General features: G+C 35.7%; 1 protein-coding gene across 1 annotated transcript in view; it reads right to left on the reverse strand.

Moving 5' to 3' along the window:
• CAPN13 (calpain 13) overlaps positions 1–16,729 on the reverse strand; it is a 115,572-nt gene that overhangs the window by 49,119 nt on the left and 49,724 nt on the right. The window contains exons 7-10 of the mRNA XM_081945249.1: positions 12,307–12,440; positions 9,239–9,413; positions 5,941–6,015; positions 1,479–1,564 (exon numbers count right to left, since the gene is read on the reverse strand). Coding sequence (XP_081801375.1) covers positions 1,479–1,564; positions 5,941–6,015; positions 9,239–9,413; positions 12,307–12,440 — 470 coding nt within the window. The remainder of the gene's footprint in view (positions 1–1,478; positions 1,565–5,940; positions 6,016–9,238; positions 9,414–12,306; positions 12,441–16,729) is intronic.

Genomic DNA, 16,729 nt, shown 5'->3' on the forward strand with positions numbered 1-16,729 from the left:
TGATATTACCTCTCAGCAAACTCATTACAGGGAATTAGCTATCTAACTGTGTTAATTCCCAGGCTGCAATTTTATAATTAAGTGATAATTGTATTGTCTGCTTAGCATGAGCTAGGCGTGAATCAATAACCGTATTGATTTAAACAACTTAAGGCTGCTTCACCAAAATTTCAACTGAATCCAAATTAGACATTAATTTTTTGAACATAGAAAAGCTGTAGACGTTAGTTGTATTCCAACAACCTTTTCAAGGAAATTTTATTTCTTGATGCTTTTCAGCAAGAGTCCTATTAACAGCACCAATGGAAAAGAAGCTTTGACTCTATAGCATTGCTCCCAATCTTAAAACCAGAGAATGGTCCATGTTATTTAGCATGATCATTCTCTGTTTTCGGCATAGAATACTAGGGAAAAATCACAAGATGTTATTTTTTTCATTGATGTCAATAAAACTGCTAAATTATTCCCATGGAAAGCAATGAAGCTTAATAAGACTTTTTTTTTAATTGAACCCAGGGTAATTCTAGCAAATTGTTTCTAAATGTGATGAAGGAAAATACTATACAATGTCTGAAATTAGGAACCAGATGATAACCTGCCAAAATTGAATAGCTGGCAAGGCTAAAGGGAGCTATTTCAGTTTCTACAAGCTATAATTTTGCAAATGATTTTAGCAGCCGAGATGGACTATTTACTACTGTGGCAGGTTGCAATGTTGGTTTCCTTCCCTCCCATATTTTTAACTTATATTTATAAATAATAGATCTCCTACTGTCTGTGGTCTTGCTGGCAGCAATAAACAGCTGTCACAATGCTTTTCTTGGCACCTCCTACTGTTCCCTTGCCAGAGATGGTGATGGCGGTAGTGGCAACAACAGAGGGTCTCTGCTTCTACAACTACTTTTCAGGCATTTTAGGGCAGCTAAAAGATCAGTTTCCAGCTCAGAATCTTTTAGATCAGGAGTGTCTAACGTTGGCAACTTTAAGACTTGTGACCTTCAGTTCCCAGAACAGGAATAGGGAATTCTGGGAGTTGAAATCCACAGGTGTTGATATTGCCAAGGTTAGACATCCCTGTTCTGGATTATTTGGCTTCATGATTTCTGTATCCTTGCCACAGACATATTGGCTGAGGGTTTGTATAGATATAGCACATAAAAGTTATCATTCATCCAATTTAAATTTGCCTCTAAGTGCAAATTGCAGTAACAATTCAATTTGGGGTGGGGGAGGAAACAATTAGTCAAAAATGGTAAGATCTGGCATTATCCAAATGAAGATAAATGAAATAGAAATGCCTAGTGATGCCTTGAATTTTAATATAGAGCATGCAATGCCGACCCTTGGGTTGCAAGATTAGTTCTTGCTAAAGTATTATTATTCCAGGCCTCTTCATGCTAAGTCTTAAAAGAGTGTTCTCATTCCATGAACTCAAGGGAGTCATCTTTCTCAAGAGATAAAAGGTTGCAAAATCATACTGATCACTCCAAGCTCCATTCCATTCCACAGTGCCCCACGGATTCCATAGTTTGATTAGAGGTTCTTTCCTGTACATGTAAGGAACCTATTAAAAAGAAAGGAAGGGAAAACATCCTAACTTTGTATATTTGGCATGAGGGAAGAGGCACACAGATATATTTCCTTTTATATTTTGGTGGATATCTCTTGAAGTATCTTTAGATAAAGATAGATGTGATCCTGTTATGGAAATCCTTTTTTGAACAGGGATAGTTTAGAGGTCAGACCATTATACCACCTTATTCAGAATATCAAATCCTATCAGAATTAATCCTGATCCCAAAGATATTGCTAGACCAAATTTATAGATATGAGTCATTTTTCTTCATATTAACATTTATTATTGAAAAGAAATTGAAGATGGCCAGCAGTAAAATAGACTGGGTCAATTACAGTGGTGATGGGATCAATATTGGAAGATCTGAAAGGCCAAGTTAAGAAGAGATCATCCTGGAAAATATCTATCTCTATGGTCTCTAAGAGTCAACACTGAATCTATCAATGCTAATCAGTCAATCAACATTTATTAAAAGCAACCTGCCTATTTATGAAAATTTCAATTTGGGTTTTGGGTGATATGCAGATCTCTAGAAAAACAACAACCAAAGTTTCTTTTAGGAGGCATTGCTTTATGCATTTCTACTTATGAATAAATAAGAAACATAAAAAGCTTCCAAGGAGATACATAATACATCTAAAAAATCTGTCATCTTGGAATATATTCACTGAATTCTGAATTTGACTCTCATTTGGAGATTAACCTCTCTATCTCAGTATCTAAGTGCTATATGTTCACACTTCGAATGCATTTTTTTTTCTAACTATACTTATTGCCAAAAAGGTCTCCCTCAAGGTCATTTTAGGATCCCTTTTCATATAAGACTTGAAATGTTTTGCTTAAGAAATATATGATAGAATATCACTAATAAATTCTGGAGAGGTGGAGAGAACAAGCTCAGTTTTCAGGCAATTCATTCTCTTAGAAATAACCAACATTTCTCCCTTGTTCTTACAACTAATTCAGCCATGTCACCCAGCTGCTTTGACTTCCACTCCTAACTCAGCACTGTTTCAGCCTGTGATGACACTACATGGAGAGTGACTGGCATGAGCCAACAACTTATATAACTGCAATGCCATCATTTTATATCTCAGAAATTGCTACACATCATATCCACGCACAGGGTAATTCGGGTTAGTTTTCTCAGTATAATCCGTACCATAAAGTGGGGAAAATGAACTTCTGCATATAAACCAAATCTTTCTATCTTTTTGTTTGGGGGTTGATTAGAATAACCTGAGAATATCGTGAGAATTTCACCTCTCTACAGAGAAATCATTGGTAGATAAGTACAGTATTATCTAGTGTAGTTCCTGGTATGGAGCCAGTGGTTAATGCATCACCTTAATCATAAAAGTTTATGGCTTAAGCAAAGTCATTATAATAATTAAAGTCTTTATGCTTAAAGGGAATATATTAAATCATAATACTGAATGAATATCATTATCTGTTTAATCATATATTCTGTACAACAGTGGTATCATTCTTGGCTTCCAAAGTGCTCTATGCAAATGCAAAAAAAAAAAACTATTTTTTTTCTCACAGGGGATTGGACTGTCACTACAGTAACAGATTTCACATATGAAATCTGTTACTGTACTGAGAGTCCAATCCCCTATGAGAAAAAATAGCATTTTTTTGTGTGCAGTGTGGGTGGGAAAGGTATCTGAAAGAGGTCTCTGTGTTGTAGCAACATCTGTGAAGACTGATAATTAAACTAGCCAATTGGATTTGCTATTTCAATTTTCCATAAGACTCATGAAATATTTCTCACAGTTATCTAATGTAGTACTCTTTTTTCCATGACCCATTATCTACAGGTCTAGGAGGAAACCCATTAGAAGTTACGTTGTAAACGTCTTCTTCAGAAATGGAGTTGGTCTTGAAAGGGAAATATCTTCATGATATATTTGGCTGTTTAACTCTAGATCAAGAGATTTGCAAGACAATGGATGTCGACATCTGTTGTCACCACTGCACCCTTCTCTCCCTCTGCAGAAAGCCAGATCAATTCTGTATCTCATACTAAGGGGTAGGCTTGCTGTGAGGAAAACCAGTGGATTAGACAAAGTCGCTGTCTTTCAAGACCTTTTCTCTTGTCATTGTGGATATTAGCCTCAGAAATTATGTCTCCGGTGGGATGAAAACTAACCCCATCCTGATCCTCTTAGCTGCAATAACGTCTTTGCTTTCTTTCACAATTGTTGGATTATTTTTTCTGGCTAAATTGATCTACTCTGGAGAAGATGATATTAATATTTGGGGATGGCAAAGGCTTGTGCTTTGGAGGAATAAGCCTGAGTTAATGACTTCTTCACCCTATTCCAAATTTCTGACCCTCTGTTTCAATGCAAACAGCAAAGCTGAGCTTGGGCTTGGGCTTGGGCTATGTAGCATAATGCACATTTCTAGGGTAGCTGTCAATGGATGTGGTTTTATTATCCTTTAAGGGATGTATAATTCTATTAAGTTTTCTATCAAATAGAAAAGTACCTTTAAGGCTTCAGCAGCAGACTTTCTGGGAAACTGAAATTACATTCAATCTGTCTTGCTGTCCCTCTGTCTTTTATTACACAAAAGTATGATCCTTGTTCCCAGAAAATGAAAGAGAGATATTTTCAATGCAGATGAATTTTCTATTGAATATGTGTGTGTGCGTGTGTATTTACTATGAGATTATACACCTATCAAACCAAACATAGGCTGTTTGCATGAAAGTTGAAAGCATGAAAATAGCATGCTATTCAAAGCAGCCAACATTTTTAGTGCTACTCTCATTTTTTTAAATTCTGGAATGGAATGGAAATCAAGGCCATGGAATATCTAAGTGGTTTCTTGCATAGGCATTATCTAGATTTAGCCATGCTTAACTTCAACATCATGCATGAACTATCATGTGCTATCAAATCAATCAACACTACTCAATGTTCTTATCTATAGAGGGCAATGAGAAACAGCCTGTTATTCAGATATTGTTGTAGGGGTGATGTCATTCCAAGACTCAGAACAAACAGTTCCCCCTGCCCCTCTTTTGCTGTATCTCAACAAACTTTACCTACTACATATGTGGACATTATGAACAAGTTTAACAGGGAAGATTTCAGGAACGGTGCAGTGATGCTATACTACTGCACCTCCTGCAGAAAATAACAAAGAACCCCATTTTCTGTCCCTCCTAAGTAACTCTGGGTCCTACAACCTGATTCTCCCACTTTTTGTGTTGTAACTGAAATAAACTTCAGAGCTTTTTCTTTTCCTTGCAGTTGAATTGCAGGATGCATTTTACATTGGCTTCTGATGTGGAATAGTTTTCTCGGTGCCTAGAAAGCCAACAGAAATTGCTCTGACTTATACCACAGGGTTAGATGATGATGGTGATAACAATGATGATAATGGAAATAAGAATGCAGCCCACCCTTTCTTCACATGGAAAAAAAGGGGATGTGGTGGGAGATTTTTGGTTATTGTCTGATGCAACCGCTCGATTCCTGGCAGTTGAATTACATGAATATTGATGCCTTCTCAACAAACAGAATGAAGAATCCTTCTTGAGCTGTTTTGCAGGCATTTAAATGAAACTGCAGAAGCTGGCAGTTGGCCAATGACTCATTAAATTAATACCTTAAAGGAGCATCTGTCATGCTCTTTTCAGGAAATCTTGTGAGTCCTCATCAAAATCACCTGCAGCTATAGATTTGACTGTTGCTGTGGCAACTCCATTCTTTTGGCAGCTTGTCCTTGAGCAAGGTGGCTCTGCCTTGTATCAGATCAATCATCTGTCCTGTGAGGTCACACTAGCACCCTTAAAATATCTACTTAGGTTGTAGAATGTTTTATTTCTATTACGTGGTTTCCAACCCTTGAAATCTTCTGACATTAAGAATGAACCCTAAGCTGCTTACTAGTTCTCACTGCATTGAACACAATCAATTTGCTTATGATAGTTTCAAATTAAATTATCTCCACGGAATGAGCCTACTTATGTCTTCATTCATTTACATTCTGTTAGCCTCTTAACATTTGCTGGGGTTTCTTTTTCAGTAGCAAGTTATCTTTTAGTACCATTGGCTTAGACAATAAATATTAACTATGAGCTTAGAGTTCTTAATCCTTTACTTGAAAACAGGGCATTGGCAGACTATGGACTTGACTAAATTAATCTTTTTTTTTTTACTCCAACCAAAAGTTGTTTGGAGTACTTTTGGAAAGCAGGACTGAAGTGATGGAATCACTACGAGGAAAGGAATATTGTCTTCTGGTTCATAAAGCAATATATCGACAAAAATAAAGGGGAAAAACAGTAGGACAGTTGCCAGTTAGAAGGTAAGACAATAGTGAAAGGAGAGATTTATTCATTTTACCTCTCTGGCATCTATAACAGCATAGACGTGTTTCTGCACAATTCCATTCTCCAATACTTGGCTACCCGGCTTTTCCTGAAAGAGTACAAAACAGTTTTACTCTCTGTAAAACATTTACATTTGGTCCAACAGTTTCATTTTGATGGCGCAATGGCTCAGTGGTTAAAACGCTGGGCTTGTTGGCTGGAAAGCCCAGGTTCAAGCCCCAGTGCTACACAACAGGGTGAGTTCCTGTGTTCATCCCAGCTTCTATATATATATATATATTTATATTTATAAAATTTATAGACCGCCCCCTCTCCCCGAAGGGATTCTGCCCACTTAGCCCACTTAGGGACTCTGCCCACTTAGCCCGAAGGGACTCTGCCCACTTAGCAGTTTAAAAACATGAAAGTAGACAAATAGGTCCCACTTCTGTGAAAAGGTAACAGCCACCTGACCATAGCAATGTCTTCAGACAACACTGGCTCAATTACCTTGAAATGGAGATGAGCACTGCTCCCTATAATGGCAACAACTAATGGAGCAAAACCCACAGGTTTTCATTTACCTTTTTTTAAAAAATGGGAATAAAAATCTGGATCTTTTTTCATGGGAGAGACACAGTCACCACTAAAATTATGGGTGCTTACCCTTGGGATATGTACTACTTATGGCATAAGCATAATTGAGCTAAATCAGCTGAATAGCTTTGACTTGCCACCTGCTGTGTTTGATAGGCTCCCTATTTTTAAAGCAACATAAGCAGTGAAAAGAAGGGGTTTACTTAAGAGCACTACAAGGCATATGCATTTTAATTTGCCTCTTCTGCTTTTGAGAAAGGATGATCTACTTCCCCTCTAAGAGAGTAAATTTCTGGGTCTCATTTTTGTTCTTAAGAAAGTCTGCTTAAGCCCAAATAGTACACTATTACTGAGAGTTAGCAGAGGCAAATGGGAATTGTATTTCAGAAAATATATAACCTGATCAAAGATCCTTCCAGCTTTGTTTAACCTTTAATAAGTGTGGTGGGGTTTATAGAGCACTGGGCTCTGTATACATAGGCATTGGATTTTCTCTGGCGCTCCATGAAATGACCGAGAAATAGAGGATAAGATGTAGAAATCTGTAGAATGTACAAATAGAGGAGAATGTAGAAATAGAGGAGAATGTAGAAATCTTTCTGCAGAAAGCGTGCTGTGACTGTATGCCAGGGGTGCCCAAACTTGGGAACTTTAAGACTTGTGGACTTCAACTCCCAGAATTCCCCAGCCAGCCAATTGTCTTAAAGTTCCCAAGTTTGGACACCCCTGCTGTATGCCAATACTTTTTGAAGTTTTAAAGAAAGCTAGAAAAACATTTCTTAACAACCTTATGCATCAGGGTTTTTTCCACTTTTTTGGTGGGGTGGGATGATAAATGCTAGCCGTGGTGGTTTCTTTGTTTGCTTGTTTCCAGTCTTTATTATTTTTACAAATCACTAAGGTGGCAAACACCCACAATACTTCCTCCTCCTCCTGTTTTCCCCACAACAATCCTGTGAGATGAGTTGAGCTAAGAATGAATGACTGGCCCAAAGTCAGTCAGTCAGTGACTCAGACCAGTCGATCGATCAATCAGTTAGAATAGAGCTGAAAGGGACCTTTGAGGTCTTCTACTCCAACTCCCTACTCAAACTGGAGACCCCATTTCAGACAAGTGAATATTCAGTCTCTTCTTAAAAACCTCCAGTGATGATGGCTTTCATGGTTAAGGTATCACAATCTTCCAATTTCTAGCCTAGTCTCTTACCTACTAGACCAAACTGACTCTCAGTATTTCCAATTCCATAATATATTTTGTTGGAACTGAACATTCCAAATACTTCCTTATGAAATTTTGAGTTAGCTTAATTTATCTCTATTATGGGTGGTTAATCTATATGAAGAAGAAGAAGAAGAAGAGGAAGAGGAAGAGGAAGAAGAGGAGGAGGAGGAGGAGGAAGAGGAGGAGGAGGAGGAAGAAAAAGAAGAAGAAGAAGAAGAAGAAGAAGAAGAAGAAGAAGAAGAAGAAGAAGAAGAAGAAGAAGAAGAAGAAGAAGAAGAAGAGAAGAAGAAGAAGGAGGAGGAGGACATCATTCTGGATTTAGTAATGGATAAGGAATCCAATTCCACCAATTCCTATTTCAGTAAAAATCCTCCATCCCAAAACTTGCTAATAAATGCCATCTTATAAATGCCAACTTGAATAATTGAACTTCCTATTCTTCCTTTCCCCTCTATTCCCTATCCTTTTACGTCTTTTTATTGGTGGTTGTGAACTAGCTTTTGAATTTAGTGTTCTTTTTAAATTGAAATGAGCTGCTTTGGGAAACAATAGTTAATCAAAGAACAAAATCAAATATAGGAAGTAAGTAAATGAACAAGGAATGTAAAGGATCCTATATGATCTGACAGGCTGCAAGGACATTATTGAGATCAAATAAAGTCCTAAGGGCAGAACATGTTTGAATGTTCTTATCCAAGCCACTCCACTTATACCTGCCCATCTGTATTACTATATCCTGCTTACACTATTGGAAGCAGTATTGAAAGAAGAAAAGCATTCTGACCAACTCTTTAGGATTTTAAATTTGGGAGAATGTCAATTGAGATTCCAAGGCAACCTGTGCATCAGTGTTACTGAATTACTTTCTTACCTAAAAACAGTAACAGAATGACGACAGGTGGGCAAAAAAAGGAGTGGGCACAACAGTAACTTTCAACTTCCTGCTGGCTGCCCCATTGATTTTCCTTGTGGAAAGCTGGCAAGGAGCACTGGAAAACCTCCCTCTCTCCTGTTTTTGTCAGAAAGTCAACAGAACCCAGAAAATAAGCACATCTCAATTTTATATATGATCTGCACATGTAACAAGGAGCAGTGCCAAACAAATTTAATCTTTCACAGACAGTTGTTGACTCTAAAGTCCTAACTCCACTTGGTTCCTTTAGTCAAATCAAAATTTTCTATGGCTTGGATCTCCCAACTTTCTAATATTATCGTGTGATCATATATGTTTGGTGGATCAACAGAAGTATTAATTCATTTTCTTGCTTTCTGGCATTCTTCTTAGCAATATCCAAAATGTGAACTGTTTTCTACCATGAAAGAATCATTTGTGTCCCACAGGCACCATTTAAAAAAAAATTTCCAAGAACCTTCCATCAAAACTGTACATTGTAATGTGCAGTTGTTGTTTTGATATCTAAAGGATTTGTTCTAGTAATTTTAGAGAAACTATTCTGAGAATCTCTTCTGAAAAGCAAGCTACCAATCTCTGTAAAGCTAACTTCTAACTTACCATTTGAGGAGTACTGCATGCCATGAGGCAGCCTGATAAAGCAGCAGTTTTCATTATTTCAAACAAAGGATCAGTAGTCCTTCCAAGATTGTATGTCAACTGGACCCCACCTGTGAGATCCACAAAAGCTTCTGAGATAAAACCATAGTGCAACTTCTCATAAGAACCACGGAATCTAGAAGCAAAGGGAAGACATTCAAGGTAGCAAACATGAAACAACACAGAATGTTTATATGTATGAAAATATAAAAGAAAATTGATGGTTTTAGAGAAGTTCAGGCAAGTTAATGGTGAATGTTCTTTCTAGCACCACTAATGTGCTTTGTTAAGTCAGACTAGCAATAGAAACACAGCTTTAAATTGAGAGAATATTTATATTACATTTTCAAAAAAATCTTTTTTCTCTTTGTCAATTAAAAGTCAGTAAATCCATTATACTATATATTCGTTAATAGTTCAAGATTTATTTCATTTCTCAATTCAACACAAACAGTAAGCCTTTCTTTGATTCTAATTCATCCCTTTTTCTTTTTCTTTTCCTACCTTCCTTCCTTTCATCATATAAATCAGAGGTGGGTTGTTCCTGGTTCAACCCAGATTGGGTGAACCGGTAGTAGCAGCAGCGGAAGGCTCTGTCCACCTGCCTGGATGCTTCTGCGCATTCACAGAAGCATCACACGCACATAACAATGAACACCAGTGAACCAGTAGTAAAAAAAAAACTGAAATAGAAGCAGCTTTTGGAAATATTTACTTGGCATAAGCTTCCTCAAGCAGAAAATCTTCTACAAGAAAAAGTTGTAGAAAGATTTGCTTCTTCTCTGCATTTGCCAGACTCTCCAAATAACTTCTAAAAACTTCCCTTTTCTTTTCTTTTCTTACAAATCTTTGTCCCCAGATAAGCCTTTATACATTGTTTAATGCTGCATGCAACAACTGCCTAATACATCACATACTGAAAGATAAAACAACACCCTTGGTTAGAACCTGAAGTTAAAAACATTTTCTCTGTTGGAAGGAAATCTGCCACAGATAAGTAAACAGGACAATTAAAATAAAATTAAGCACAGCCTAAGCATTTGTTCTTTGCTCCATTTTATTTAGTTCACATCATCAAATATTCATCAGATAGTGGCATACCAAATACCAAAATCCATGTTTCAAGTTTTTGTTTTATTTTATTTTGAGTTTGCATTTATTAATGCAAAAGAAAAAAAAGAAGAATCAGAGTTCATTACAATAGTAACATATGCCATTTAATAAAAGTAAGTACTGTACTCAATCTGAGCTTTATCCTGTATTTTAAAAAAATGGAAATCCGTGGTTTATTTTATTCAAAACTAATGTCCTCAATCTAGCATTTTCCTTTTTATTTCTTTGTTAATCTTTTCTTGTCTTGCTTGTACTTTTTGCTTCCTTGTGCTTTCTTTCTTTTCTTCTTTTCTTTTGTTTATATTAGTTTTTATCTTCTTTTTAAAAAGCTTTAATAAAAATTGTGTGCGTGTGTGTGTGTGTGTGTGTGTGTGTATTTTTGGTATTGATCACAACCATGACCCCACCAACTTTGTGACTGATTTACATTGTACTCTATATAAATCTACACAGGGCTGCATTGCAATTTAAGGAAGTTGTTTCCCAGCCTCTGGCATTAAAAATGCATGAAAAGAAACAATAAGAAAAGTCTATCACTATTGTTTTGCTTGATTGCCAGAAAAGTTATTAGTTATGGCAGTAAATTTGCATAAATTGCCTTAGTTAGCTATTTATTTGGTTGCCCATTTCACAAAAATGATTCTGCAAGGCATACAAATATTAACAAATGCTACAAAGTTTCTTGGTAAGTGTCCGCCCCTGTCCGCCCCCCTGCCCCCCAGTATTGTGCCAGACCACTTCTTGCTGCTGTTAGGCATGTATGCAATACTTATTAAATTATTATGCTTTCCATTTATGTCTTTTGGGGAACATACCTAATAAAAATATCTATGGTCTAAATTCTAATTTTATTTTTAGAATTTTTTGAATGTTTTGGTGTACCTTTTCCAGTTCTTCCAATGATGTGACAAAATATTCCTTTCTTATTGTAGCATTTCCAATATTTATTGTTGAATGATTTTTCCACTTTGGTAATCATTCATTATAGATTCTGTTCCAGTTTGTAGCTTGGAATAAACTTCATGATTCCTCCTCCCTAGTTTTTCCTAGTGTTCCATTGTTATTACTTCTTTAAAAGTTTTTCATTCATTTGATCATAAATTTTTTATTTTGCTCTACCTCTGTGTCATATTTTCAATAACAATTTTAAATATGCTATAACATTATCTTAATTCTTTATCAGTATTTCCAATTCTGACGTCTTTGGGCTGTGTTAAGCTTCAAAGCATATTCACCATTGTTTACACAACAGATTTCCTCATATTTTGTTGGCAACCATGGCTGGCATCTTGAAAGGCAGGGGTTGGTTGGGCTCCTATCTTTATAGCTAAGTGACCTGACTTTGAATTGTTCTTAAAGATTGGTCAATCATGTCAACAATAACAGAACTCACTAACCTTGTGAGAGACTAACAGGGCTGGGGATATTTCCAGGGGAAAGCAATGGGGAAGCCAGATTCAATTAACAATTGTTTTATTAACTTAACAACTAAGTAGTAGTTCACCTAACAACTGTGGCAAAATGGTGCAAAATTCATTTAACACCTGTCTTGCTTAGCAACATAAATTTTGGGCTCAACTGTGGTCTTAAGTCAAGGACTACCAGTAAACATATGAGTTTTAAATGAAACAGGAAGATTTCTTTTTTTCCCATTGGTGGCCCCACAATTTTTTTCATGCTGAATCTGTTAAAGATATCAATATATTGAAACCTGGGAAGGCGATTGTACTAATAAATGACTGTGACCAAAGACATACTGTATCTATCTATCTTTTGAATAAGAATTATCTTTTGGCAGTATGCTTGTTATGTTTAAATATGGAATTATTTTCTGCAACCCTGGCTAAACAGACTACAGTGGTGAGACATAAGCTTAAGCAAAACCTGAAATAGAAGCAGCGTTTGGAAATATTTACTTGGCATAAGCTTTCTCAAGCAGAGGTGGCCAGAATTCATTCTGGCTCCTGGGATGAACTGATAAGTAATTTCCATCAATGAAAGGCAGTCGGTCATCTATCACCACATCAACCCAGCTTCCAAAATACCAGAACTACAAAACAAAAGAAAGAAATGTAATTTTGGGTAAACAGTTTTTTTTTTTTTGATAGCACATCATAAAATGATTTTTTAAAATAATTGTTTTTATAGTTCTTTCCTATCCTTTGGAAGTCAAGGAGATGCTTATGGAAGAATCCTTTCATTATAAATCCACAAGAACCTTTTGAGTTAGACCCAATTGAGAGAAAATGCATGTTTGGAAATTAACAGGAAGTTTCATGATTGAGTGGAGACTATTTTTAAAAAAAAGTGTATATGCAAAATGAAAGAAAGAGCATAAACAGAGAGAGAGAGAGAGAGAGAGAGAGAGAGAGAGAGAGAGAGAGAGAGAGAGAAGTGCCCTCCTCTAAATTTATGCATTTCTCTTAATGAAACAAAGTTAATTTTACATGTATATCCATATCTAGTTATACAATTGAATTAATAACATTTAAGTCTGTCTAATTTAGAAACAAGTGGTGAATTAAACATATAAACTACTTTATGTACATACTTTTCTTACCTTATAGTTGGTAAAATATATTTAGAAGGAAATTGCTGGAATACAGGGAATTACGTTCTTCAGACCATTACATAGCATTTTGAGAATAATTACCTTTCAAATTTGTATCATTTAATGTTAAACTGTACAAGAACACGGCATTCATTGCAACTGTCTTCATGTTAATTTCCAAATTACTGGAAAATACTAATGAGCACCTACAACCAATGAATTTTCCAAAACAAAATTAATGTTGTCAGTGAATCAAGGCTTTTATCTGGATTTCCCCAATCTAACATCTTAACCAGGAGTCTGGCTTAAGGAAGGGTCTAGAGCAATTTCTTACAGCCAGGTAGGAAATATTAGCCTTGGCCCTGAATAATTTCATAGATTAACAAATATTATAATGAGCCTTGCAGTATTAGACTACAAATTAGTCTCCTGTTTTTACCAACAAACATCTGGGTGTCTTAAGGACACTAACAATGACAACATAAAATCCTTCTACGTTGATTCTGTTTTTACATGTTCCAGCAAGAAATACTCAAAGATATATTGCATCTGAATCTATACTTATGATCATAACTGAATCCATCTAGTCCCACTTTAAAGTTCCTATACTTAACTCCACATTTATGACAGCCCATTCTATAAGGTAATTACACTATGACAAATGAATTGGGTGTTTTAATCTTGAATCAAATAGAATTGGTTTCACTTTTCTAGAGTTTTCCAGACTCTAGAAATTTACTCTAGTTAAAGTATTCCCTTTTTTTCTTACAAAAAGAAAAAAAAATCCCAACTTTGAACTAACTTTGTCTTTTCTCTAAATCATCATTAACAACAACAAAAGAACTTTTTCTTCTTTTTACAGAGTGAAATTTTGCATTTTTCTGCTGCATCTCTATCATTTTTCAATAACCATATTTATAAGAGATTATACCATAATCTCACAATGTAGGCATTATATGTAATAGAAAATAGGGAGATTGAATACTGGAGGATAGTTATCTAAAACTTCTGCATCTAAGGATGGTCTTGTCAGAAGGGCACACACTCCTTCTCAAACAACTTCCTTTCAGAAAGCAGTAAATCACTTATTTAAATATAAAAATGGAAGGATATTGTATAATAGAATGATGCATCTGTGTATTTATTATAGAATTATTGTGTGACTCATTGATTAAAACAGTCTAAGAGATAAACTGCTTTTCAAACAGCCTAGATAACAAAGATAGTATGTGAAATTAATTGCTTATTTTTTAAAAAAGAAAAACCTTCATTATCCACAAGCATTATATTCTCAAGAGCTATTGATTAAGCATGAGTTGCTTGGTTCCTTTTGCCAAATTATAAAGTGGACTGTGTCTACAATGAAATTCAATAGTTAAAAGCTATTATTTTACCTATGAAAGAAAGGGATTTTACTGGCCACTTGAGGGCACAGGTGTTCATTTATCAAGTACAGCTGAGGAATTGTTTCAAGAAAGGAGTAAAGGAAGCCTTCACTATGGACAAACTAAAGAATCCATTTCTGCCATCATTAGCAGCCTAATGAAGTGTGACTTTGCTTGCTTTATGGGACAAATCTCCATAGCTGTAAAACAAAGACATAAACTAAAGTATGAGGGATCAATGTTGGCATTGAATGGTTGCTTAGATGGGGGGCTTTGAAAGATCCAGGGCAGAACAGAATGAAAGCCTTGGAAAGTCATGTCTTTGGAAGTCACAAAGAAACATGAGGGGGATGATCTTGTCATACTGTCATTTAATAAGTAATAATGAAGTAAAAATAGGCCTGAAGGTTTTATGTGAATATGAAATTAAAAGCACTATGGATGAAAGCAAATAATGTTTAGTGCATGGTTCAACATTGAATAAGTCAAGGAAGGGGGATGTTTTTATGAATCAATGTATGGGGAAAGCTATTAGAGGACTTTAAGTTGGGGGTGTGAATACATGTGTACTTTTGTGTACAGATGATGTGTGTTGTTGATAGAGAATACAAATTATCTGTAACAAACTTTAGCTTGCATAATGGTCTGAAAATTAGTTTATCGAAAAACAAGGTAGTTGCCCCTTTGATGGGGAAATGGAGCAAATTGCTGCAAGTTATACATAAATGATAAAGACTAGTGAAAGTAGATTTTATACACCTGAATACAATGTTTAATAAAGATTAGGAAATGGTGGAGAACTTTTTAAGAATACAAATGTTTGTAGAAAAGTAATATAGTTATGTGCTGAGATAGCAAGGAACACTTTTTGTTGTTTCTGTTGACAGAATCTAAAATACTTACATGTAGTGATGTGCTTCTGCCCAATTTGTTTTATGAGAATTCAAGTTTAAGTGGAAAAATAAAACATAATTTGTTTTGAATTATGAAGTTGAATGCAGTGGGAATGGAGTACTTAAGTAGTGTGTGATAAAAGAAGAGATGGGTTCAAGAATAGATGGGTGCTAAATGAATGTGGACAAACAGGCAAGTGAATTATCACTATGTAAGAAATGTGTTAAGATGCCTTAGAGAGGCAGAGAGAGAGAGAGAGAATGAATGAGGAGTGAATTGTAAAACAAATAAATGAAGAGTGAGAGAAGACGAATACCTAGAAAGTTGTGGGTGGGAGGGAACTGATAAGATCCTGAAAAAGAGAATTGTGAGAAGCTTAGAAAATAAAATGCAAAATATAAATTGTGTATGGAAACAGTGGAAGTAAGGATAGTTGAAAAGGATAAAAAAGTATCAAGGTATAATAAATAGGGTTGGCATAGTTTTAGCTACTATATTTTTCTTCTTTTATCTTATCTCATGCTTTTTAATTCCTTTGGTTTAGTGTTTCTTGTATCTTCTGTGCACTCAGCATAACACTGCTTACCCTGAAAGAAAATAGTGTCCTGGGGATGCATGTAGCAAAGGTAGATAAGTAAGTAGATTTCTTTATTTTTTATTTTATTTGTTTAAAATAAGAACATTCTTCACAAAGTTGCACAAAAACTAATTAGCAGTTACTGGTTGTTACCTGCAGCTTTGAAGAGATAATATAAAAAAGACCTTTTGATTTAGAGGAGTAAGGTCAGGGGTTGTTTTTCTTTGCTTCAGTTTGATCTTGCAGGAAGAAATATAGATTGTAGGAATAGAGGAAACATTACGTAAAGACATGCACAATAAAATGCCATGATCTCAGTAGCTGGTTACCTTGAATACCTATGAGCTCACCTAATTAGTAGAACCAGATGTAAGTAGAGAGGAAAAGTTACATACAGGCATGCGCAGCAAGCCTCCATGATCTCAGTGACCGATGACCTCAACCGTTTATTAGAACCAGGTAGTACCAGGATATGTGAAGCCTCTACTCTGGCTGGGATGGACTTAGATATTGACAAGTAAAATGTACCAATAAGATGCTGTTGCTACCCCTGCTTTTGCTTTGCTTGTTAAAAATGTATAAAAGCCAAATAAGCTCTGCCTAAGACAGACAGACAGTTTGGACACCACTGCTGTGATGGATTTCTGAGACCTACAATAGATCCAGGTGTATTGAGCTGCTGATAAGGAGGCAGTGAAAAATGGTTTCAAATAGCATTTATAGATTCTGCTTCTTAATAAGAATAGTTTGCTTCCAACCAAGTGCCGGTCATGAAACACTTCCTAGCAGAGTATTTTGTATCTATATTGGAATCAGCATTACAAAGCAAGCCTTATATAATACTCAGAACTAAATATAATACGTGGAATTGATTATCGTGGAGAATCTGACATGACTTGTTCTATTGCACACCGAATAGTATTTATACACTT

Source organism: Natrix helvetica, assembly GCF_964273705.1.
Source record: "Natrix helvetica genome assembly, chromosome: 2".
NCBI classification, from domain to species: domain Eukaryota; kingdom Metazoa; phylum Chordata; class Lepidosauria; order Squamata; family Natricidae; genus Natrix; species Natrix helvetica.